The sequence below is a fragment of the Danio rerio genome, chromosome 4 (genome assembly GCF_052040795.2).
Source record: "Danio rerio strain M-AB ecotype USA chromosome 4, GRCz13ab, whole genome shotgun sequence".
Classification (NCBI taxonomy): Eukaryota; Metazoa; Chordata; class Actinopteri; order Cypriniformes; family Danionidae; genus Danio; species Danio rerio.
The window spans coordinates 64,563,978-64,591,530 of NC_141024.2; the positions used below are offsets into that span (position 1 = coordinate 64,563,978).

The following is a 27,553-nucleotide window of genomic DNA, read 5'->3' on the forward strand; positions in this document are numbered from 1 at the left end:
CGCTGGCCGAGCTGCACGAGGGTGGGTCCAACACAGGCTTGTGAGCTTCGCACCGCATCCCACTATGCTCTTCGGACCACTAAGTCCGCTGCGTGTGCGTTGGGGAGGACAATGTCCACATTAGTGGTCCAGGAGCGCCACCTCTGGCTAAACTTGGCTGATATGCGCAAAGTCGACAAAGTCCACTTTCTTGACTTCCCCATATCCCAAGCTGGCCTGTTCGGCGACACCGTCTGTGAATTCACCCAGGAATTCAAGGCGGTGAGAGAGCAGTCTGAAGCGATGGGTAATGTCACCTATTGGCGGGAACGTAAGCCCGCTCCGCCCGCCGTACCATCCATATCTGCTGCTCCTCGCCGAAGGCGCCCGCCTATGAGAGCTGCACTGCCCCCGCACACGCCTCTGGCAAAGCCTCGGAAGCAGGCTGGGAGGACAGTATCCTTTCTCTCACCCCTCGAGCCTCCCCTTCGGAGTTTGGGTGCGGAGTGAGAGCAAATCTCTCCCCTCCTGCCCTTCCACGGGACCCTCGCACTTCCCGGATCAGCACACCCACTCCGCGCTGCCCCACTGCTGGTACATCAGTGATTGTAGCGATGAGTCCATTAGCGAGAGCTCTGCCTGCCTGGTTAGTGTGGCCAGCCCTTCGCGGACTCGGCTATGCGATTCAGTTCGCGAAACGGCCCCCCTAGCTCACGGGTGTGTATTCACCAAGGTCAGCCCCCTGTCCGCCCCTGTCTTGCGAGAGGAGATTGCTGTCCTCGTGGCGAAGGATGCAATCGATCCGGTCCCTCCAGCCGAGATGGAGAGCGGGTTTTAAAGCCCACACTTCATCGTGCCCAAGAAGAGCGGTGGGTCACGGCAAATTCTAGATTGCGCATTTTGAACTGCTGTCTGCACAAGCTGCCGTTCAGAATGCTCATACAGAAGCGCATCTTCCAGTGCGTTCGAACTCTGGATTGGTTTGCAGCAATAGACCTGAAGGACGCGTATTTTCATGTCTCCATTCTTCCGCCACCGTCAGTTTCTGCGGTTTACGCTTGAAGGTTGAGCTTGGCAATACAAAGTCCTCCCCTTCAGGCTCTCTCTGTCTCCGCGGGTCCTCACCAAGCTCATGGAGGGTGCCTTAACGCCCCTTCGGCTCGCGGGCATCCGCATACTCAATTATCTCGACGACTGGCTGATTTTAGCCCACTCTTGGAGCAATTGATTATGCACAGAGACAAGGTGCTCCGGCACCTCCACCTGTTGGGGTTTCAGGTCAACCGAGAAAAGAGCAAACTCGCCCCGGTGCAGAGGATTTCTTTTCTCGGGCTGGAGCTGGACTCTATCACCATGGCAGCGCGCTTCTCCAGAGAGCGCGCTTAGCTGATGCTGAACTGTCTGAGAGAGCTCGACAGCAAAATAGTGGTCCCACTGAAACGCCACTCGGATTACTCCATATGAGACCACTCCAGCACTGGCTTTACAATTAAGTCCCCAGACGCGCATGGCACTGTTACTGTTGCTGTGTCGCCGCACCCTCAGCCCTTGGAACGACCCCTCGTTCCTACAGGCCAGAGTGCCTCAAGGACAGGCATCCAGTCATGTTGTTGTTTCAACAGATGCTTCCAGCACAGGCTGGGGGGCTGTGCGTTGCGGGCATGCAGCTGCAGGCCTGTGGAAAGGAACCCAGTTGCATTGGCATATTGCCTGGAGCTGTTGGCAGTGTTTCTAGCTCTCCACCGTTTTATTCCAGTGCTGAAGCAGCAACACGTGCTGGTCGGGAAGGACAGCCCGACGGCGGTGGCGTATATCAACCGCATGGGGGGTATTCGCTCTCACCGTCTGCTCCTCTGGAGTCATCCGCGGCTAAAATCGATGCGCGCCATTCACATTTCAGGCAAGCTCAACCGTGCAGCCGATGCGCTCTCACGGCAGCCTTTACGTCTTGGAGAATGAAGACTCCACCCCGAGTCTGTTCAGCTGATATGGACGCGATTCGTTGTTTGCTTCCCCCGAGAACGCTCATTGCCAGTTGTTTTTTTCCCTGACCGAGGGCTCTCTCGGCACGGATGCACTGGCTCACAGCTGGCCTCGGGGCATGTGCAAATACGCGTTTCCCCCAGTGAGCCTGCTCGTGCAGTTACTGTGCAAGGTCAGGGAGGACGGGGAACAGGTTGCTGGTTGCGCCCCTCTGCCCCAACCGGACCTGGATGTCAGAGCTCTCCCTCCTCGCGATGGCCCTCCCCTGGCAGATCCCTTTAAGAGAGCACCTATTCTCTCAGGGACAGGCACCATCTGGCACCCTCGCCCCAATCTTTGGAACCTCCACGGGTAGTCCTTAGACGCGAGGAAGACTTAGGTAACCTACCGATTGCGGTGGTTAATACCATCACTCGGGCTAGAGCCCCCTCCTCGAGCGCGCCTATGGAGTCTATTTACTGAATGGTGTGTCTCTCGCTGAGAAGACCCCCGAAATTAGCCAGATCAGCGTTGTGCTTTCTTACGCCAGGAAAAGCTGGAGAGCAGGCTGCCCCCGGAGGAGGCAAACCCAGCCCTTTTCTTACTTTGTCCAGTTTGCGCTTGCGTATGTATCTGGACCGCACTCAGAGCTTCAGCTCTTTGTCTGTTATGGCGGTCGGCAGCAGGGAAGTGCCGTATCGAAACTAAGTTGGCTCACTGGATAGTGGATGCCATCTCTCTTGGTTATCAAAGCCAAGGCGAGTCGTGTCCCCCGAGAGTGCGTAAGCACTCTACTCGGAGCATCGCATCCTCTTGGCCACGAGCATGCAGCGCCTCTCTAACAGACATCTGTAGTGCTGCGGGCTGGGCGACACCTAATACATTTGCAAGGTTTTACAATCTGCGAGTGGAGCCGGTTTCCTCAAGGGTATTAGATAACCCTTGGTGATTGAGGAGACAATTCGGTGAAGGTGTTGAAACACGCTTGATGCGCCATTCTCCCTAACACGGAGATACGTGCGCCTTTTTATCTGTCAGTAAAGTTCCCCGTCAGGTGAGTCCTGCAAATTCCTCCGAGGCTTCCAACACTGACTCAGCGGAGGAGTCCCTTGCTGGCCCACTACGTTGTAGGTCTGCCCGCTGGTCAGCCCGCATTTTGGGTATAGGTGCTCGCTATGCGTGATCCCCACTAGGCGATCCGATATGCTTATTTAGCCACAGTGCACACAGGCGGACCCGTGTGTTCCCTCTCTGCTAACCATCTTATTATATGCGTACTACCCCTTTCAGGGCTAGTCCATATGTATATTTTGCCATCATATCTCCCCCATTGGGTAGCAAATGGCCTCCGCAGCGTCCTCCCTATCGGGACTGCATTCTCCCAACGTACTGTCGTATATTCCTAGAATTATCTAGACGCTCGCGACTTCCCAAAAAATATATCTAAATCCGTAAAACTTCTTTTGAAGTGGGATAAGTAAGGACCAGGGATCAAGTCGGAAGACCGCGCCTCTCTTTGATGCAGGAGTGCTCAGGCTATGCTTGGCTATCCTCTCATCGGAGGCGAAGATAAGGTGCAGTCATTATGGCGTTTTCCAGACATTTCCCTATTCGTGGATTAATAATATTAAATCCACTGATTGCATTGATGTTCCCCATCCGAAGGGGAACGCTCTGGTTACTGAAGTAAGCCTCGGAAATGCTATTTAGCATCGCCATAATGACTGTTTCTTAGCTGTAAGTATCAGTCTCTTCAGCTTAAAAGGATGGTGTTTCCTTTCTTTCCCTGTCCTTATATGCGGAGCTAACTGGCAATAAGTTCCAGGTGCGCAAGCTTACGCTGCCAGCTCATTTGGCATTTCATTGGCCCATTATATACTCTTTCAGACAACTGGCTTTCTGAAACGAAATCCCCATTCGTGGATTAATAATATTAAATCCACTGATAGCATTTCAGTTTCCCTCCTTGGGGAACGAGGGTTACTTTAGTAACCAGAGCGTTTTCCAACGTTACTAGCCACTCTGCATTTTCACTAGCCACAATTTTGTTGTTGGGAAAATATTTTTATAAGCAGAAATATGACTTTGACATGCTATAATCATTTGATTTAGATTTTGTTTTATGTCCACATGCCTTTTCATTAATTTCACATTTTGTGTGTCGTTTATGAACAAATGGGTCACATGACTTTTCAGAACTGAAAATTAAGGATTTACCTAATTTATCTCTGACCACACCAACCAAAAATTATTTCTTAGCTACAAATTTTAAATGTGTCAAACAAGCTAAATATACCTGTATACTATACTTTTTATTTAACAAAACATTACTTTTAAAAAAACAAAGAAAAACAATTGACTTTTAAAAATAACTATTGTCATGTATCAAAAATATGCACAGTAATCTGCAGAGATGTATAAAGTGCTAGAGACCAAGACTTAAGTAAAAGTACAAGTACTCTATCAAAAAGTGACTTGAGTAGAAGTGCTCTTTAAGCCCCATACTTAAGTGGAAGTAATAAAGTATTCAACATTTTTTGTGCTTAAGTATTGCAAGTAGTTTATGTCAAAATTTACTACTCAAGTATTGAAAGTAAAAGTACAAGTATTGTGTAATGTAGTTATTAAAGAAAGAAATCAAAAGACATCATAATGTTTTGTTTATTTTAAATATCTTTTTTGGTGCACGTGATTAAGCAGAATGAAAAGAAACAGGGCTTACAATACTGTTTTTCTCTCACACTTGAACCACAACTTTCAAGGATGATTATCCCTTAAATGGCAAATACTTGTGTACCAGCATTAGCACAAATGTAAGAAATTGATATTTGATTTTTTTAGTTTTTTGTAGATATTTGATGGATGTCAATAGTTTCTATGGTACAAGAACTCACATCGTCAGGCCCTTTTACCAGAAAATCCCTTCACTGATGAGATAATTCAGCATGTTCACTCACATTCATACTCTCTCTCTCACACACACACTGCCTTGCTCTTTCCTTACACTCTCACACATTCATTCACTCTCTCACACAGTTCTCTCTCTATCTCTCCCTCTCCAAAAACAAACCAAACCCTTACAGGAAATTATGTGTAGTTTTACTTTCCGAAAATAAAAAAATATATATTTAGTATGATTGAATGTCATACAATGTTGCACTAATTCACTTGATTTTGATTTTTTTGTAAAAAACAAAACAAAACATCAAAAGGCGTATATTACTGGGTAAAATGAAAATCTGAAATATTTTAAAGCTTATGGCTATGATTTAGTAATTCAAAAATGTTTTTATTTTGACTGTTTTCTTAAATTGGTCTTAAACTCCATATTTTCAGAATTTTATAGTATATTTATTAATTCAGTTTTTTTTTATTATAAACCAACATCTCAATCATTTGGTAGAGGCTGATATTTTAGAAATTAAGGGATGTGTTGAGAAAAAAAAATGCATTTATTGTGTTAACTAAGGACATTAGGAGTTAAATAAAAAAAAAATGTCTATTGCTTTCTTCTTGGTGTGACAGTTAAAGGGTTATTTGTAATACAATTTTGTTCAATACAGCTGTAAGATATATAAACTGTACCCTTAATTTGACCTGCTCAAATAAAACTCTTTCTGAATGTATCAAACAAAACTCCAACACACGCACAGAAGACAGCATGAGCATTTATAGCAAATAAACTCATATTATCCCGCTTGCTTTTTGAGCGCTAGCAGGCGAGGTCTTATACCTCTTTGATTGGTGAAAGGGCTGATCGGCTTTAGAAATAAAAGCGCTGTTCACCTATGGCGGGAAGAGCAGCCTCGGTGACAGTCTGTGTGCTCATAGTTTTCACAGGTAATCTGTAATAGAGACAGTGGAGAAAACTCGCACCTCAGGCACGCTCGTGTCTGTATACATAAGACAAGTATCGCTTTAATAGACAAGAGGAGAGGAAAAGTTACCTCACAAACAGGCCAGCGGGTCAAATGTCCAAAGGGGCACTTCACTCGCCCTCGCGCCTCCGTCCTTTGCCATAGTATTGTGAAATCGCGCATAGGAGATAAATGACGTCATCACGTAATAACTGGTTATGATCTATTACTGAACTGATATTGATCCAGGCACGTGCACACATAGGGCTCAACCTGTGCAGTGCACATGCCCTTTTTAGTCTTGGATAGAAAGTGCCCTTCCAAAATGATCAAAAGTGCCCCTGCGACGCGGCACACCTTCGGTCCCACCCTTCGCGCGACAACACAGCTGATCAGTACACGCGTACTGAAGAGCGGTGTTATCGCGCGCATACTGATCAGCTGTGTTGTCGCGTGCCTACTGAAGGGTGGGACCGATGGTGTGCCGCGTCGCAGGGGCACTTTTGATCATTTTGGAAGGGCACTTTCTATCCGCTCTTCAGTACGCGCGCATCCACTCTGCAGATCTGCAGCACTCTTCCAAAGATATATAATGCACATGCCCTTTGGACGGTCTCTGCATGGGCCTGTATTGATCATTTTGACACCCCTAGTAACGAGTAACGATACAGCACATAAAAAATCTATCAGAGTAAAAGTATTTAACTCAGCGAAAATATGTACTTAAGTAAAAGTGGAAGTAGGAAAAAAAAACAATACTCCAGTAAAGTAAAGATACTGCCTTTTAGTACTTAAGTACAGTAGTGAAGTAGTTCTACTTCGTTACTATACATTTCTGGTAATCTGTCCTCGCTAAAGGTCTCTCAGATCACCAGTTAACTACACATAAATGAACAGTTAATCTCATATTAAAGCAATGTTGTTGTAAAAAATTATAATTAAACCATATAATCAATAATAACCGTAAGCAAAAGAAAGCAGGTGAAAAACATACTGTGTGATAATGGAAGGTTGATCACGGTTAAGGCCAATTAATCTGCTCAAAGCGAAAGCAACCGGTGCTGCTTACAAAAAGACATATTTGGAGCTCTTGAAAGCAGCAAGACTGTGTTTGCATTAGCATTACTTTTTGCCTGACTATTTGAAAGAGATCCGATCACAGTTGCGTTCCAGGCACGCTTACTTTAAGGAAGAAAACAGGACCACGCACGCCCTTTAAACAGCGCGCATCAAATCAGCTGTTAGCGCGAGTAATAATCCTCTCATTTTGTATTCGTCTGCTTTCTTCTGCTCGCGCGAATGCAGTTTTTTGTTAGTCGTGCTGTTTCTCCATTCTAAGATCAAATTTGCATGCATATTGGGTCATTCTTATAGTCAAACCCTGCTTTAAAGAAAACCACAATATAAAAATTATTTTCAACCAGCCAAGGTGGCTAGTGGGAGTGACTGTCTAACCCGCCAAAGCTGAAATCTACCCACATTTGGCAGGTGTTAATGTAAAGCCCTGAATATATGTATAGTATTTATGTGTATGTACACATACACATGTATGTGTTAAAAAAATAATGTATATATTGCATCTGTTTTACATGTTATATGCACAGTAATGTTATGTGTCTATAATATATCTGTGTAGCTCTGTTTAACTGTTTATAGCACCTGCTGTGGTTGTTATGTATTAATTTTTTATTCATTAAAATATGTGTCTTCTGTGTATTTCATTCGTGTATATATATATATATACACTGTTAAAAATTGTCCCGTTAAAAAACAGTAAAATACTGGCAGCTGCAGTTGCCAGCAATGTACTGTTATTTTACAGTATGTTGTTGTAAAAATACATGGACTACATTGATTTACACAATACTCAAGTGAACTCATTTTGCTCACTGAAAGCAACTGCCTCAACTTGGTCAACTGCTGAATGAGTTTATGAAGTAATGTGCTATACATGCTTAGAAGCATACTTATAATGATAACTTATTTTAGTTAATTAGAAAAGTTCGGTTTAACTCTAATGTCTTATTTTTCACAACAGCACACATACATGTAAATCTGGAATCACCAGAGAGATTCTGACTGCATCAGCAACTAAACAGCCGCTATCTTTAAATAGAGAAACATGCAGAATAACATCAGCAGCTCATTGTTCATCTTTAACTCATACACTGGCTCTACTCTCCTCCACAACGGTGACAGACAGAAGAAATTAGCTTCAGGTTTTACAGTAAAATACTGTTTTTTCCTTGATTTAACAGTAATCTACTGGCAGCTGTGGTTGCCAGCAATATACTGTTTTTTTACAGTCTACTTCCGTAGTGTAAATTAACAGTATATTACTGTTAAAATACATGTTTTTACCTCTCACACCTTTAACCCTTTAAACCCCGGAGCATATACTTCAGTTTTAATTGAAGTGTCCACACTACTGAGTGTTCAAGAAACATGTAGCAAAGCTGAAGTAAATTCATTAATTAACTGACTAATTAAATGATAATTGAGGATTAACAATGAACAAATGAAGAAATAGTGAAGGGAAAAAAACAAGAACAGAACATACAAAACTTTAGTCACAGCTTTATAATGAAATAACCTGAAGAACAACAAATGATTAAATTATTTAAATGATCAGTGGATGAATAAACAACTCTACAAACATCATCACCAGCTACACTTATTACTTAATACATGTATTTTTGTATAACATTTACTAAAGTTCTTCTTGAGAAAAAGTGAAAGTTTTACGTCACCATCATGGAAAACAGAGTTTACTTTAGTTGGGCTCTTAGCGCTGTCATTTTTAACATTTATATATTTTGGCTGCTGCAGTTGTTAAGAATTTTGTTTAAAAAGCTCCTTTGTTGTGGCAAGCCAGCCAAAAACCTAAATAAGATCTGGTGATGTTCATGTTGCCATTAAATGGCAGAGTCTGTTCTCATTTAGTATAATAAAATTTACTGCTCCTATTCAATGTTAAATCTATTGTTTTACATTATATGTCTATATATGGCAATGATTTCTGGAAGTTTTTAAGAATATCTTGGCCAATAACACTGCTCTATGGTGTAAATTGCACTCAAAGAGACATCAATAATCAGCGTATGAACCTCAATAATGGTGACAACTAACAAAATTAACAGTTTAACTCACAAACAGTCAACTGAAAGTCTAAACATAAACAACAGCAGAATCAAACACAAATAAAGAAAACTGTTAGACCATTATACAACATTTATTTATACCGCAATGCATGCTGGGATATTTGTACCGTGTCACTCCCAGCATGCATTGCAGCATGAAACATTTGAGATGTTACCATTGTTGAGATACAAGGTCAGATTCATAAGGTCTGAGTGTGTATTTGTCATAACTGAACTGTTTTTGTATGTTATTTCTTAACTGTTAAGTAATTACAGAGGTATCTTTTCTGTTTCCACTTCTCATTAATTGAATTAATTCCTGCAACTAAGCATAAAATCTATTGCATGAGGCCCTTCTTCCAGATTTATAACAAAAAATTTATCAGAACTAATTTCAGACAAATAGATTTCTCTTATTTATTGACTTTCCAACTTTATTGCTATAATACAAGCATTTTGTTAACTCTTTATTATAGTAATTGGAGAGTCTGAATTAATAAGTTCAAGGGTGAAGAGCCTAACTAAACCAGCCCCTCACTCCATTACAGTGACACAAAAAACACCTTAATTTCTGTTGGATCTCAATGAGAATAGTATGGAAGTCAAATCAGTCAGTAATAAGTGTGTGTCTGCTGTTGTTTGTGGAGTTGTTTAATGATCCTCTGCTGAGACTGAAGCTGTCTTATTTTACTTGATTTTATTTAATGTTGTAACTCAAGTCACTGTTTGTGTTTCTTGTTTATTTTCTTCAGTAATTGTAATTATTAACAGCAGGTGTTCATCAGTGTCTGAATTCACTCATTAGTGTTCATTAAAACTGTCAGGTGAACTATATTAGTTAACTAGTGTATGAAATAGTGAACAAGGACACAAAGTGTGATTTCAAACACAGACTTCAAAACATCGAATCTGAACTCTGTTAGCTCACAGTTTTCTGCAGTTGGTTATTTTCTCGAAAACAAAAATGTTACCCAGAAAGCACTGTTTTTAACAGAATATTACTGTTTTAGTGAAAAAACATTATTTTACCGTAGAATCTGACCGTTTTTTAACAGCAATTTTTTACTGTGTGTATATATATATATATATATATATATATATATATATATATATATATACATATATATATAATTAAAACAATTGTTTGCAGACATTTGTTATTCTGAGGTAACATTTTATAGCTGATTAGTTGATTATACTTACGTTGTCTGATAAATATTGTATAAGCTGTCGAGGAATGCGTGATCTTCTAACAGCTGACAGGTGTCTTCTGTTAGCTGAAGATTGAATCAGCGTAAAAACACCGATAAAAATGCTAAAAATTATGAGGAGCCTTGTTGAATTTGCGGCTCTTTTTTAAGTTTCGCGCTGTTATGACTGGTTGTGACGAGGGATAACACGTGGGATGACACGTGATGTCAACAATATGGCGGATGTAGTACGTCCGAGTTTTTATTCATTCTGCTTCACTCATACTATGTAGAACGTACTTTTCTAACGTCCAAGTAGTACGTTTAAATTCAAATGCAGTACCTACTGAGTAGTAGGTGGTTTCGGACGCAGCCTATATCTTGTAAAGGCTGAATGTGAAGGAGAGTCACCAGTCTTAAATATTGTTCAGGTGTTTCTCTACTGACAGAATAAAAGTCCCCTAATGGAGCATCAGTGTGAATGTGACTGTCGATCAGGTGATAAACACATTAAGAGAGCGGGTTTGTGTTTGTCTGAGCTCATTTTGTTTGAGTCCACAACAGAATCACAATATAAATGATGAAATCAGCTCATTTCCTGTTGTGTTTTATACGTGACTTTAAGATGATCTTCTGAGCTCAAGTGTGTCTTCTTCCTCCTCACAGCAGATTTTACAGCTTAATGTGGTGTATTATGAACAATGTCTTTGCTCTGTACACTTCTACAGATGATGTCGAGTCCTTGTTGAATGTGTGAGTGTGTTTGCTGATGCGAGGGCTCGATCAATAAGGAGAGCTAATCAGGATGTGTGTGTTCATCACTGCTGTTGACATGAGCAGAAACAGCAGTCAGCATCTTCACAACACAAAGAGATGTGTGATTGTCCAACTGTGTGATGTGGACTATTGCTGTGTTTGTAGGTTGTCTGGCTGTATGGTGACAGAGGAAGGCTGTGGTTTTCTGTCTTCAGCTCTGACTTCAAACCCCTCACACCTGAGAGAGCTGGATCTGAGCTACAATCATCCAGGAGATTCAGGAGTCGAGCTGCTCTTTGAAAAACTGGCGGATCCAAACTACACACTGGACAAACTCAAGTATGTGGAGCATCACTGGTCTTGTGCTTTAACACTTAATGGGGTAACACTTTACAATAACAGTACATGAATAATGATGTATTAATATGTAAACTAAACATTACTTTATTATGTATTAATGATGAGTTAAGGTATGCACTAATTATGAATTGACTTTAACTGCAACATGATTCACATAAGTTCATGTGTGAATAATGGCTACCTTAATTACTTGTTAGTTCATTGTTCATTGTTAGTAATTGTTTGTTAATTAATGTATTAATTACCACATTAGTTTATGCTTAATTTAACCATGATGAACTTATGATATGTTAATGTATAATTATGTTATGACTTTACTTGGAGGGGCACATCATCATTAACCGATTCCTAACTACTCATGAACTCCTTATGCACGTCCAACTAGTGAGTTTACACTGAATAACAATAGAAAAGTGTTCTGTCAACATCAACATGAAGAGGAGTTCATAAGTAGTTAAGGATGAGTTAATAGTGATGTGCCCCTCCAAGTAAGGTCATGACATAACTATACATTAACCCTTAAAGACCGAGACAGCCGATCGCGGCTAAAAATAAGTATTGCTCTTAAATGTTTAATAACTTTTGATCCGCTGATCCGATAGATTGGCATAAAGAAGAGAATCTCAGCTTTCCAGCGCTTTATCACATTACATTCACAGACTTTCAGAGGCTCCGGAATCAGTTTGGTTACGTCATCAAATTTTGACAACGCTGATTTGACAAAGGAACGCTCGTCACTTGTCTCTCCGGACAAACCAGACATGATACATGGATGCATTGTCCCTCCTCCATGCCCAGATTGGTTCAAACTCGCTCTATCTCAACCAAAAAGCATAGGTTTCGCTTTGTGAACCAACAATCAGCTATTTGAACAACACGGAATGCTGCACATTTACACCCGGCTAAATTAAACGCAAAAAAAAAGTTTTGCATGAAATAATTCTCATACTAAGTACTTTTGCATGCACAACAGCACAAAAACATGACAAAACAGTGACACAGCAAAGACGAAGTGCTGCTCTTGCTGTTTTCAAAGGACGCAAATGAAGGTTGGGCTGTTTGTCTGCATTGCACGCGAACCATATCCATATCCACAGACAACCATATCCATGCTGGCACATAAAACCTAAGGATGGTCCATATTGAATCTAGTTTAGTTATGTAACTATTTATAGTATAGTAAATATTTAAATCTATTTTATTTACTGAGGATTTGCACCATGTTTATTTGGACTTTGACACATTATTTATTATTTTCTTATTTTTTTATTTTTTATTTGTTCATTGTAAGTGGTGTTGTTTATAGTAACTAAAAATATATTATTTGGAAAAAGTCAAATTTGCTTCAGTGTTCTGTTATTTTGTAAAAATTTTTTTTGTTTAGTTCATTCCCAGAACTTTTGGGCAAATACATTGTCAGTAAATAAATGAATCTCCTCTGTAAATGTTGGAGTGTATTGGCTCAGTTACAGTGACATTAAGCGGGACACACTGTACAGTTTCAGCATTTGAGCTGAGCAGAGAAACTTCTTCCTCCATTTCTGCTGAAGAATCCTACAATATCAGGTCAGGAATAGGGTTGGGGATTGAAGATGGATTCAGATTCTGGACTCAGACACTTGGATTAATGTTCAGACTCTTGTTCTAAAATCAACATCTGGATTCCTTTTCTCTGTGCACACATGTGTATAGTTTAGAGATGGACTGCAACATGTGCTCAAAGGCTGCATGTGCTGAAGAACGATGGCAAAGCTAAGTGTGATCACTGTAATAAATGAATGTTGCAGCAGGGTGTCTCCATCAACATGAGCAGTATCTGCGCTCGCTTCACCAACAGCAGAGGAAAAGAACGCACTGTGTTACATTCATTGTGCATCCCGGCTCAACCAACAAGTGTTGTGTGTTTTAGCTCAAGAGTTTGGAGCGTGTAGCTGAGCGGCTCAGTGCTAGCTTTAGCTTTTTAGCTGAGGGGGAAACTAAACAGCTCATTCTCTCCATCTGTGTGTGTTTACAGTCTGGATCATGGAGGACACACGAGGATTACAGCAGGACCACGCAAAAGTAGGACTACACACACACACACACACACATATACACATACACACACTCTCTCTTTTTCTGTCTCTCTCAATCACACACACACACACACACTCTCTCTCTCTCTCTCACACACACACACACACACACTCTCTCTCTTTCTCCCACACTCACACACACACTCTCTCTCTCTCTCAATCACACACACACACACTCTCTCTCCCACACACAAACACACACATACACTCTCTCTCTATCTCTCTCTCACACACACACACACACACACACACACACAGAGCTGTGGTTATAAATGTGTGTGTTCTTGTGTTCAGATGCCTGTTTCCTCACTCTGGATCCAAACACAACATACGCTTTTCTCATTCTGTCTGAGGAGAACAGAGAGGTGAAGACTGTGAGAGAGTATCAGTTGTATCCTGATCATCCAGACAGATTTGATGGTATTTATCCTCAGGTGTTGTGCAGAGAGAGTGTGTGTGGACGCTGTTACTGGGAGATTGACTGGAGTGGAGATGATTATGTGGATATATCAGTGTCATATAAGAGCATCATGAGGAAGGGAGTAGATCCTGAGTGTGTGTTTGGACGTAATGCTCAGTCCTGGAGTTTGTGCTGTGATTCCTCCAGTTTCACATTCTGGCACAATGACACAGACACTCGTCTCCCAGTGAAGCCGCTCAGCAGGAGAATAGGAGTGTTTGTGGATCACAGTGCAGGAACTCTGATCTTCTACAACATCTATAGAGACACAATGAGCCTCATCCACTCAGTCCAGACCACATTCACTGAGCCGCTCTGGCCTGGGTTTACTGTTTGGTGTCAATCATCAGTGAAACTGTGCTGAAGACTGAGCAGGAGCAGTCAGTAGCAGTGTGTGTGTGTTTGTACATGCGTGTGTGTGTGTGTGAAAGAGAGAGAGAGAGAGAGTGTGTGTTTGTTTGTGTATGTGTGAAAGAGCATGTGTGTGCGAGTGTGTGTGTGTGTGTGTTTGAGTGTGTGCATGAGTGTAATTTTGTCTGTGTGGGATTTTTTTTTTTACAAAATTACTTTATTACTTCATTTTTTATTTGACACATTGTAACTCCACAGCAGATGTAACAGCAGCTCTCCTACCTCCACACTGCAGACAGCGTCCTCGTAACAGCACTGTTGTTCAAAGGTTTCAGCATCATTTATGTCCTTGTAATACTTCAAATCTATTTTAATTCTGGACCTGACGAACGCTTTAAAACTCTCAATCTCTTGACCATGTACATCAGGGGTGTCAAACTCAATTCCTGGAGGGCTGAAGCCCTGTACAGTTTAGTTCCAACCCTGCTCCAACACACTTACCTGTAGGTTTCAAAAAAGCCTGAAGGACTCGAATTAGTTTGATCAGCTGTGTTTAATTAGGGTTGAAACTAAACTGTGCAGAGCTGCGGCCCTTTTGGAACTGAGTTTGACACCTGTGATGTACATCATCTATTTAGTTTCTTCTTGTGATAAGTAGAGCAAGTTTTGCTTGAGCAGCTGAACAGTGAATGAACGTTCGAGGTTACAGAAGTAACCCTTCGTTCCCCGAGGAGGGGAACGGAAGTGCCATAGAGTGGATGAAATCCACAAATGGGAGGATTCGGACCAGAAGCCGCTTGTCTGGAGAGTATTGAACAGGCCAATGAATGAAATTATTTAGCAGCGTAAGCTTGCGCAGGTGTGCTGCATCGGCAATTATCCCAGCATATAAGCACACCTGAAGCCAGCAGACGCCATCCTTTTAAGCTGAAGAGACTTTCAAACAGCTAAGGGACAGTCATTATGGCGACGGAGTATGGCACTTCCGTTCCTCTCCTCGGGGAACGAAGGGTTACTTCTGTAACTTCGAACGTTCCCCTTTGGTTGGGGAACTTCAGTGCCATAGAGTGGATGAAATCCACGAATGGGAGAAGTATGGAAAGCGCCATAATGACTGCACCTTACCAACGCCCCCGATGAGGGGATTGTCAAGCAAGCGTGACGCACCCACATCATGGGAGGCGCGGTCCTCCAACGTGTCCCTGGCCCTAATTTATCCTACTTCAACAGAAGTTTTACGGATTTAGATATATTTTTTAGGGTCGTGAGCATCTAGATAATTCTAGGAAATACGACAGTACGTTGGGAAGCGTGCAATCCCGATAGGGAGGACGCTGTGGAGGCCATCCATTACCCAAGGGGGGATAGATGGCAGAATTACATATGGACTAGCCCTAAAAAGGGGGAGTACGCATAGCAAAAGAGTGGTTAGCGGAGAGGGAAGACACGGGTCCACCCAGGGGGGGACTGAACCGTGGCGGAATAAGCATATGGGATCGCCTAGTGGGGATCACACATAGCAGGCACCTATACCCAAAACGCGGGCTGACCAGTGGGCAGACCTACAACGTAGTGGGCCAGCAAGTGACTCCTCCGCTGAGTCAGTGCCGAGGGCCACGGAGGAATCTGCAGGGCTCACCTGACGGGGAACTTTACTGACAGATAAAAGGGCGCACGTATCTCCGTGTTAGGGAAAATGGCGCAGCAAGCGTGTCTCAACACCCTATCGAGCTGTCTCCTCAATCACCAAGGGGTTACCTAATACCCTTAAGGAAACCGGCTCCACTCGCAGATTGTAAAACCTTGCAAATGTGTTGGGTGTCGCCCAGCCCGCAGCTCTACAGATGTCTGTTAGAGAGGCGCCGCGTGCACGCGCCCAAGAGGATGCAACGCTCCCGTCTCCACTGACGGGATTGCCTCATACCCCCTGGCAGCTCCGCCGTCAAGGGCGGTGAGGGCGGAGGTACACGCAGCACGGGCAGAGAAAGGTGCCCTCCAAGACTGCGTGAGCCTACTGTGCACTTCCGGGAAGAAAGGGACGAGAGGCTTCGAAGGCTTCGCCTTCTGGTCCTCTACGTAACACCCATCTAGTCGGTCCGGCCGCGGAGCTGGGGGATAAACCATCTCCAACCCCACGGCCGAAGCAGCCCGGGAAAGCACGGCTAACATGTCTGCTTCAGGATCCTATTTGACAGCGCTCACCTGCCCGGAGGGGGCGAGCGGGTCCGGATCTTCGTCGGACAGTGAAAGCCCACCCTCCGATGCCGCAGAGGACATCTGATCTCCGGTGTCAGCGAGTGTGAGAGCTACCATCTGGTTAGACGGATCACTCCCACTACCCGAAGCTTGGATGGAGCGCCATGAGGAGCGAGAGGTCCGCGAGCCCGTGGGCGGCGGATTATCTCCCGCTGGAACCCTCAGATCTGCCCGAGCGCCCGCTGCTTTTTTAGAACAGGAGACAACTGGGGTGGCTCGCTCTCTTGCGAAAGTTAGCCGCAATCTTAGCTGTGCAACGGTCATGGCATCGCAATGACGTCATGAACCGCCCGCGAGCACCGCATTAACATGCTGGACCCTCAAACAAAAGCAATGCAGTGATCGTGTCCATCATCGGGAAACCCCCGCATCCAGAAACGCACAGTCAGAGCGCCATCCTGAAAAGGACATGCTGCACGACTGTGTTGCTCTTTTAGGAAAGTTTGCAACAATACGCACCGCTCTGGAGGACCGGACCCAAAGAACCGCAGGCAAGGGAGAAACCCAGCTCGACCGTCTGCCACCGCGAAGACCAACTCTGGAACGGGAGACACACTCGTTCGCTCTGAAGTGCTGAACAGCAAGAGGAACCCTCATCGACTCACTCAGAAAGGATCTGAAGCGAAAAGGATAGCGTCTGCTGGCTTCAGGTGCGCTTATATGCTGGGATAATTGCCGATGCAGCACACCTGCGCAAGCTTACGCTTCCAATTAATTTCATTCATTGGCCCGTTCAATACTCTCCAGACAAGCAGCTTCTGATCCGAATCCTCCCATTCGTGGATTTCATCCACTCTATGGCACTGAAGTTCCCCAACCGAAGGGGAACTGCTATTTCAGTTTGTGTTTCTAACTATAGCCAGCTCCAGAAGAAACTTACATTGAGTCAAATTCTGTCCACATTTCAGGAAAACGTTGCTCAACATATCAAACTATTGTGTTAAACGTGTACATTCCAAAGAGCAATGATCCACAGTCTCTCTATGTCCACAGAAGAGACACTCGTCATGGACACTAGAGTGAACAACACGTATGAAATCATTCACTGCCACAATCCCCTGCAGAATCCTCCATTGTAAATCCCCAACACATTTTGTCAAAGGTGGTTTATACAAAACTCTCCATACTGGTTTTCCCTTTAAAGTATCATGAAATATCCATTATTTCTGTTAATCTGCCTTTGTCACCTCTCTGATCTGTAATAATAATAATAATAATCATAATATTAGACATTTGTTTGGACATGATGTGCTCTCTTCAACAAGCAGCTGTTTTCTTCATTCTGCAGGCTGTTCGCTCTGGCAGTTGATCAGATATTTGCAAGTTAGCCTATAATAAAAAGCAGAGTTATTCTGCAGTCAGGTGATGTGCTCCATCAGGCACAACAATCTTGATAGTATCTTGTAGTGTGCTGTACCGCAGCTTTCATATCTTGTAGTAACATATTTTTAAAAGTGTACTGATTATATTTTAAAATATAGCCTACATAAATAGGCACAATTTAAACTTTCAAAACATCATGTTTTTCCCACCTTGGGCATTAAAGCCTTTATATTATTTTCTCTTTTATTCTTAATTGGGCAGCCATTATTCTCAACCCTGTAATGGTAATAATGAGTTGGTAATAATAGTATTTTACAAAGCTTTTGCTATAAAACCAACATTTCCCTGTTGCTCACATGTCCCTCAAATCAGTTTAATGGCTAAAATATCACATTTTTAATGAGTTTTAGATTAATATGTGATTTAAGTTACAATTATACATACTTGCGCATTCTGTGGTCTCTTAATTTTTAAAAAGTTTTACATTTAGATGTCTTACCCCACCCACATAATTACAATGTTAGGCCTTAACATGCTGGTTGGTTCTCAGTAATATTTTTTTCTATATTTAATTGTTTTCCTTTAAAAATATGAATCTCACAGGGTGGAGAATACAGAGACGGGGTTAAGACCATAACAGGGTTAAGAGGACACGTAAATTTCAGTTTTGATTTGTTTTAGTTCATTTGAAATTACATCTAACACTTACTCAAAATTTATTTTAGTAAAACATTTAGCAAAGGCATTAATGAGATAATGATAATGAAACTTCATTAAACCAAACCACAGTCAGAATTCAAAAAATTGAAGTGCTGCAGGTAACTGGACTGTTAGTAACCTTTAAAAATGCTGATAAAGGCCTGTGTTACCCAATCTATTGCTGAACAGAACCTACAGTAAACAGAAGCAACAGGTAAAGTCTTGTCTAAAACTTTATTTCCTGGAACATAAATAAAAACTGCAGCAGAAAAGTTCTTAATGAAATTGTTAATGAAAATACTTAATAATATTAATAAAAAAATTTAATTATATAGCCAGATAGGCTGGTCTGCTTATTTCAGAAACTGCTGATCTATTGGGATTTTCACACACAACAATCTCTAGGAGAGAAAATTATATAGTGAGCAACAGTAACTGAAATAACCACTCGTTACAACCGAGGACTGCAGAGGAGCATCTCTGAACACACAAAACTTCCAACCCTTAGGTGGATGGGCAGCAGGAGGGGATTCAATCAGGGATTCCAAAACCTTTTGTTAGCCTAACCCTCTGTATCTATAATATTAATATGAGTTATGCCCTCAATGACCCCCTCTCTAAAGTTGGGTAATTGTCACATGACATAGAGATAAACAAATGAACTAATACATAATTTAAGTATTTTTTTGTTCTGATTTTATTAGCTTTACATAAACTCATGATGAAACTTGTGACACTCAATATAAAATCTGCTGCTGGTACGGGTGCCGTGTCTGACATTAAATAGTGTCAAAGTTTAAGTAAAACACAGATTCAAATATTCTATCAGTAACAAATTTTTTTTTATGTTTTTTAATGAATATTCCTGATTAATTAGGTGAATATACCCAAAACAATGACATGTGTGATGGGGTTGAGTTTTTAAAGCAGAATGTCCTCTGCTCCTTGTGTGGTTTAAAAGAGAATGCCCACATGGCAGCAATTAAACAAGAATATGTTATATTGTTTGGAAATAAAAAAAACAGTCATATTCCATCTTAGTTTTACGTTACGGGGTTGAATTGTTAAGCTTGACCGCATCCTTCCTAACTATAATAAAATCAAAAAATGTAAATAAATGAAAATATAGCTTCTTTTGCACCATCCTGAGAAAGAGAGCTGAATGATGTCACTTTCCGTCTGGATGTCATATAAGAGTAGACTCTGAATTGCTGTAGGTGGAGAATTGCTGGTGTGACAGGGTTGAGTTTATATTGATGGACATAACTTTGTAGCCTGTTTTTTATTAAAAAAATCTTTATTTTTTTATTTATCACAAGTAAATAACACAAATAAATAGTTGTAATACTAAAAAAAAAATTAAACACTGTGTCTACATGCAATTTCAAAGAAGTGCCTCGGGGGCATGACAAATAGCTTGGTTTGTGACAGACAAATTATATTTTTTATGCTAAAGCTGCATTTAATGTATTTTTTTATTCATTATAATGTACAAAGTAGATCAATGAAAAATGCTTTTAACATGTAATTTAAGTCGACAACCACTATAAAAAAATATGGGGGACTGAAATATTACAGAACGCCAGGAATGACTTAATTATATCTAAGATAATTTTGTAAAACAATATGTTTTGTTAAATGTATAATGTATAAATAGTTCCATCACATCAGCTGAGGCAAAAAGCAATAATGCAGCCATTTCTTCTTGTAGTGTTGATATGGCTGTTTTGAAAGAATTTGTGTGAAAGGCATCAGGAACTTCTGGGAACTGCACAACTCTGTGTAATGTTTTCACACTTCCATGTGTCGATTTTATTTCTCAATCATTTTTACATTTATTAATTTTATCAGCCTTCATTGTGATCATTTTCTCTTTATTGGTTATACCTCACAATCACAAACACTCACAACTGGTTCCATTCTTTTGAATTGTGTGGGTTATTGAGCCAGGCTTCCATTCGATTCCTGATTTTGCTCCGCGAGCAAAGGGCAGGAGTGGGCGTGTCCAGCAGGGGAGAAGGAGGGCAGTGAACAACTCTTGTCAGTTAGCTCACAGAATGAAATGCGTGATTTTATAGTTTATAAAGTTAAAATGCAAAGAAATAAACAGTAATGTAATGCCCGGCTACATTTGTTATTCGTAATTTCATATACACTTAACCACAATTTATATCATTATAAAGATAATCATGTTCATATAAACTCTATAATTGAAGACTTTTCCCTTAATCCCCTTGTCTGAACCATAGGTCTGAATGCAGGCTCAGTGCAGCAGGCCTCTTGCCCTGTCTATTTCAACCATTAGCCCTGTTGGTAATCTAGAGGATTTAGGCGAACACAACAGCACGGCGATGTGTCTAAATGTGAACAAACTCCTGATAAAAGACAATGTCCGCCATTCTCCAATTCTCGTACTGCTCTTCCGTCAAAAATGCTTGCTGCACACACAGCTTTGCTGTATTGGCCCTGACAGGATCTTAGGGAAAAACATGCAACAAACACTGTGGATCATGATAACAAACACATACGAGCCTTCATAAACGGTGTGATGGTTGATGGGTCAGATGACATTAATCATGTGAGACACAAAAAATCACTGATGTATTCTGATATTCCTATGCGTAAAAGTACAACTCTTAACGATGAAATGAAACGTAAGAGAAAGGAAAGGCGACTCCGACAGAGGGCGCGCCGAGCCAACAAATCAGCTGGACGAACTCTCTGTGAACCCCTTGCTACTTCAGATGACCCTCTTGTTAGTAGTCGAACTCTGAATGAACTCCCAACTTGTACTTTTGCTGAACTCTCTACCGAGTTCACGCACCTGAATTTAAGTGCATAACTATATAGCACATTATAAATCAAGGCTTATATTAAAATGCCTAAATGTTGATTTATATGATACAATGTACTCTTAATGACTATATATCTGTCTTTTTACTGTTCAAGTGATTTAGCATGCTCCTTGAATGTATGATTTAAGTAGTCTGTGCACCTGTGTTTAGGGTTGATGTATGAATACTGTCACTGAGACACTGAGTATAAAAGCTGACATGTACTCTTCAGCTTTGCGCTTCCTGACTTCTGTTCATTGAGGTTGGTCGCCCTTTGTCTCTAACGGGAGGCAAAGTAAGGATTTCTTGTTTTCTGTTTGTCTTTTGTTTATTCTACTTTTTCACTGGATTTTATTTTATTAATAAAAGTGTATTTTATTATTTTTCTTCACTGGAGTGGACATTGAATTCATTTTCCAGAACCCATCTAAGTTACCCTGTGTGGTAAAATATGCTCTAATTTATTCTTTTGCAAAATACATTCTTTAAAGACGATCCTTTAACTAAACTCTAGCAAAGAAATATAGCGAAGGGAGGATCCTGATCTTAACTTTGTTTAATTAGAGTGATTAAATAAAGGGAAATCATGGAGGCCCCAGGCGAGGAACGTTTATATTTTTGCGAAAAGAGAATTAGATTAAGAGAGAAAGTAGGGGACGCCCGAAAAAGAAATCTCTCAAACAAGTATAGAATAAAGTGCACATAGACCTAAAGAAGGATCTATATTCTATACGAACAAAAACATGACTGAAGCTTCGGGTATTCAAATCCATCTTATCTCAAATGAGGAGTTGAAAACGCGTAAAAAGGAGAATCCTTTACATGTTTCGCCTCAATCTTGTACAATAGGTAATTGTGTTTACATAGGCGTACACGATCGAGAAAATAACTGGCTGGAATTGTTCGACGCTATTGATAAAGCTACGGGTACAGGTGAACAGGTAGAATTAATTCTACATAACCATAAAGGTCCCGTACAATTCCCAGAGCGATTCAGAGGACGGATAAAAGTGTTAAAGAATAACACAACCGTTAGCCCTGAATTCCATGCTGAATCAGAAGATGAGAGAGCTGGTTCAATTCTGGGCGAGCAGGCTCATGCCGCCGCTCCATACAGGTCGGAAGTTACCTTTTTGCCTTCGCAAAGAGACAAAGAACCTGAGACTGATCGACAGATTCAGTGGGGTCCATCTACTAGTACACCGTATGATGAAACCCTAATGAGAAAAGCGAGAGCAAAAACAAAACATGGCCCTTTAAATCCTTTAAAAGCTGCAACAAGTAGGATTCACAAAATGAGTCCTTTAAGAAAAGACAGCTCGAGCGACTCGTCATCAGAAGAAGATAGAGTTCTCCAAATAAGGGGTAGGATCAGGCAAAAGAATGCCAGGCCGAGCTCAAAAGACAGAAAAACATCAGCTCATGTTGATGGGCGCTTTATTGAAACAGGGAACAGGAGAGTTACCATTCCCAAGGGGTTTAAAATAAGCTGAAAAAGGTTGAGGGCAACACGCGTTCAGAGCAGAAAGATAACGCTGACATGATTTACCTGGCGACAGCATGTACCGCGGATGAGATCCTTGAACGGACAGATATAAATCAAAAAGCCAAATTAGACATGGTATGCGAGCTTGCCGACGCGCTTCAAGCTTTAATCAGCAGAATAATCTGGTCCGGGATGACCGAAGACGAAAACACCTCGAGCAAATACGATCCTAAATTAGGAACAGTGCATAAGATAAGAAAGCACTTTGCTAAAAGTGACTACCAGACAATCACCGGGGGAAATAGGAGACAGGACACCCCGCTCCCGAGTGAATCAAGCGAGACTGAAAGCTCTGAAGCAACAGGCTCCTCCGATGATGAATTTTCAGTAAGAAAATCCATCATGCTGGCGGGAAAAAATAAAAAGACTAAATCTTCTCAGGTCGTTAGTGAACTAAAAGAAAGAGCCCTCTATCCGTTATCTCAGCTATCTTTTCCTGCTGAAGCAACCATTATGGATAAAGCTCAAGAAATTGTTAGAATGGGCGAAATTTATAAAGCGGATGACGATCTAATAGAAGCTATGATCGTGCATCACACGCGCAAAAGAATTGCACCCGCTACTGTAAGGTTGCAGCTAGGCACAATTCTGGGCAAGAGCCCAGAAGATGAAAGAAACGATCGCGCTGAAATGATCAGAGCGATTGGAGTTTACCCGTATTGTCTTGATAGACAGGGTAAAGTCGAATCAGTGTATGCACTGATAAGAGAACTCCAAGAAGTGACAGATTTAGTCCCTGGCTTAGCTGAAGCGAAACTTTTAGGGCCAGAAACCACGTGGGTAGAATTGTCTAATTTCGCCATCAAGTGGGAGAGGAAGAGAAGGTTAATCTCGGAGAAGCAGTCAAAATCAAAAAATAAAACTAGAGAAGTTAAGAGTAACGAGAGAGTCGTGAATAGTAACCGAAAAACTCCCCGAAATCAAGAGGAATAGGGTTGCCTGTCTCCTGGGAAAAAGGCCATAATGTCTAAACAGGTTACAGAAACGGCAGATATGAATTTAAACATAAATTACGAGGGAATATTATTTGATCTTGATACAGGAGCAGATGTTACGGTAGTAAGTCAGCTGCCTAAAGAAGCAAAAGAAACAAAAAACTCGTTTAATATCAAAGACTTTAGGGGCAATATAGAAACGCACAAAGTTTATGATTGGAAAAACTTGCAAATTATCAAAGGTGTTAATAATTTAATGACACTAAAAGATGCCAGTACAATAATAGAAAGCAAACAAATAGGTTGGTTAAAACAAATAAACCTGGAGCAGGAAATAAAAAGAATGGCCGAAACCAGCAAAGCCGACCGTACTAAAGTTACAGAGATATTAAGAAAATATCAAACTCACGCTGCGAGAAGTAAAAATGATTGCGGAAAATTATCTGATAAATGGCAGTACGAAATAAAAGGTGGTATTCCACCACCACAAAGGCAGTATCCGATTAACAAAAGCGCGTTGCCTGAAAATAAAATCACAATTGAAGAATTAAAACGAAAAGGGATAATTAAAGAAGTTGATAATGCGCCAACAAATTCCCCTATTCAAGCGGTAGCAAAACCCGATGGGGGGTGGAGGTTGGTAACAAATTATAAAGCATTAAACAAACAAACTGTACCCGATACAAGATATCTGATTAATGCAAGAGATACTACGGGCGCACAAGGATTTAAGAATTCTCCAAATGCTTTTCAAGCCATAATGATGGAAATTCTTAAAGGCCTTCCTATTGTAGTGTACATAGATGACATTTTAATCGTTACTAATGATGAAGAAGAACATCTTAAAATATTAGATGAGACCTTAAGCCGACTAACTAAAGAAGGATTCAGATTAAACTACAAAAAGATGGAAATCGCTAAAGAGGATGTTGAATTTTTAGGATTTCAAATAACTGGTAATGAATGATTCCTGTCGCAAACTACAGAAAATAAATTAAAGGAATTAAGAGGAAAAGAAATAACCACTTTAAAACAATTACAAAGCATGCTGGGCACATTAAACTTTGTAAGAGATTTAATCCCCGGATATGCTAGACATGCGAAACCTCTTTATAATGCGACTAAAGGGGGTGTTTTAACTTGGAATGAGAAACTTTCCGAAATAAAGGCTAAACTCATAGATGAAGCTTTAAATAGTGGTCGTCTAGTGAGAAGAGACGAAACCACTTCGTTAGTAGCAAAGATAGCTAATACGGAGGATGAAATTGAGATAATAATTTACAATGCGTCAAATGAAAAACACCCTGTTAGTTTCATATCCTACAGCAAGCCAGCAAACCAGAGAAAGCTGCAGAACATGAGTGGCGGCGACCTTTTTGCCACACTCGCTAAATCTTTACTAACTCTGAAAGCCCTCGCACTAGACCAGCAGATACTGGTTAAAGCCAAAGGTGAAGGAATAAATCAAATAGTAAGGGAATCAAAAAATTTAATCAGTGAAAATAAGCGCGTTCACCGTCATACGTGGGCTAAGTGGTCGTTAATCTTAAACGATACTCAGTTCAGCTTTCACTCTGACAAAATTCCTAAAGCCGAAAAGACTACCAAGGTCCCCATAGACAAAGTCTGTTATTATACTGACGGCACAACCGAGCAGGGAATAACTAGATGGGGATGGATTCGAAAGAAAGGCCGAAAAGTCACTGAGTCAGATAAAGGTAGCTTAGAGGCAGGGCTAAGCGCTCAAGCTGCTGAAGTAAAAGCATTCAGGAAAGCTTTAGAGAAAGCCAAACAGCTGAATGACCTTAAATGTTTTATAGTAACTGATAGTGATTATATCTATCAAGCTGTAGAGGAACATTTAGGTGCATGGAAAAATAATGATTTTAATACTTCCAAAGGGAAGCCATTAAAACAAGCCGACGACTGGAGGGTAATAGATGAGCTGATCACAGAAATTACACCAACAGTGTTGCATCAAACCAGCCATACGTCACAGAATACGACGGCTGCTATAGGGAATAAGGAAGTAGACAGTTAAGTACGTAGAGTACGGGCTGTTACCAAGGAAAGTCAAAAAGACTTACTTGAAAAATTACATATAGAATTAAAGCATCCTACCACGAAATATTTAGCGCTGTATTGTCATGCTTTAGGCCTAAATATACAAAACTTAAAGTCTGAGTACTATAAGATAAAAGTGAATTGTCCAATTTACAGAAAAGCAATTGATTCACGTTATAATGATAACGGATCTATAAAAACAGATCACGAGAACGAAGAAATTAGCATGGATTTTGCTGGACCTATTAGACCGCAAACGAAAAAGAAAAGTTGTTATTTTCTTTTAATCACGGACAATGCGAGTGAATATACGCAGATTTTTCCTTGTAAACGAGCTACGGAAGAAGTAGTAATTGAAAGTTTACAACAATGGTTCAAATTTAGAGGAATACCGAATCGATTCAGAGCCGACGGAGCGTATTCGATTTCAGGTCAAAAGGTCGAACAGTTTATAAAAGATTCAGGGGCTAAATTAATTAAATCCGTGAAATATCAACCCGCTAGTAACGGAATCGCCGAGAGACGAATAAAAGAAGTTAAAAATTGGTATTGTAAAAATTCTAATTTACCTTGGGACGAACAAATTATTGATTGCTTAAAATTTGTAAATTACAGAGTCCCTATACCTGAAAAGGAGGAAAATCCACCAAGAAACAGGGCCAAAATAAAGGTAGGCGACATAGTCTACATACAGAAAAGAGTCCGAGGGCATAGATTTAAAGAAAATCTAGGCACAGAAGATAAAGTTAAATCAATACCATCCAATACTACCGTAGAATTAGAAGCCAACGGTATTTGGAGTCTCAGAGACATAATAAAGAAGCCGGAATAATGGCAGACACAAACCTGACCTGTGACCTCAAATCTTGTGAAGGCCTTTATAAGCAAAAAGGCTTCATCAGAGTTATTAGAGGTTTTTCTGGACACTTAACCATTGAAAAATGGCTTAAGCCAGAATATGATAGAGCTCTGGGAAGAAAATCTGTTAGTGTACCAGGAACACCAGCTACCAGTTATAGGATCGAAGACTGCGCCGTATGTGGAAAACCTAATGTAGCGTTTAAATTAGCTGAAGGCTTATACGCAAATAGGCCGAATAAAGCAGAGTTGCTAATTCAGCATGGTTTAGGAGCTCATTTCCCGTGGTGGAATGAGTTAGGAGATATCGATGCGTGTGCTTTGCATGATGTCACCATTTGTGGTGATTGCAGAGAGTCACACCAGAAGGTCGAAATCGAACAATATGAGATAAAGCAGGATGGATGCTTATGCCGAAACTGTCAGTCATGTAAACAACGGTTTATTGCCCTAGGAAGGGAATGCCGATGTGTGTATGATAGGGAAGAATTTACATCGTGTGAAAGATGTAAGAGTTTATTCAGTTGCAAATGCTTAAAGTTAATTAGCAAAAAGCAAATATGGATGACTCGAAAATCCAGAAAGGCCCTAGGGGAAAATAGAATAATGACCATGTGGGATATAAACCCAGTATCGCTAATGACAAATGCAGATTCAAAATGGATGGCCCAAAGACTCAGAGAACTGTCCTTCTGCCCAGGGGGATTGCCAGGCGGGCAGGAGTCTTTGAACGGAAACGAGAGTTTTCGGAATGGCCTGATATATCTCACTCACTTAGGTGGATGGGAGACCGCTGTCAAGTTGCAGTTACACACGCAGGTCAGCTACAAGAGAGGTGGCTTAAGTGCATGTGTATGGGTTCTGCATGACAGTGAGTGGTTTAAGTGTGAACTTTCTGACGCTATAAT

At 41.1% G+C, this 27,553-nt stretch overlaps 1 protein-coding gene across 4 annotated transcripts in view; it reads left to right on the plus strand.

The window, feature by feature from the left end:
• Positions 1–27,553, plus strand: part of si:dkeyp-100h4.1 — a 72,762-nt gene that overhangs the window by 43,448 nt on the left and 1,761 nt on the right. For all 4 annotated transcript variants that reach the window (XM_088650165.1, XM_088650164.1, XM_088650163.1 and 1 more), the window contains 3 exons: positions 11,050–11,223; positions 13,259–13,305; positions 13,614–21,686. In XM_088650165.1, coding sequence (XP_088506291.1) covers positions 11,050–11,223; positions 13,259–13,305; positions 13,614–14,143 — 751 coding nt within the window. In that variant the 3' untranslated portion in view covers positions 14,144–21,686. The remainder of the gene's footprint in view (positions 1–11,049; positions 11,224–13,258; positions 13,306–13,613; positions 21,687–27,553) is intronic.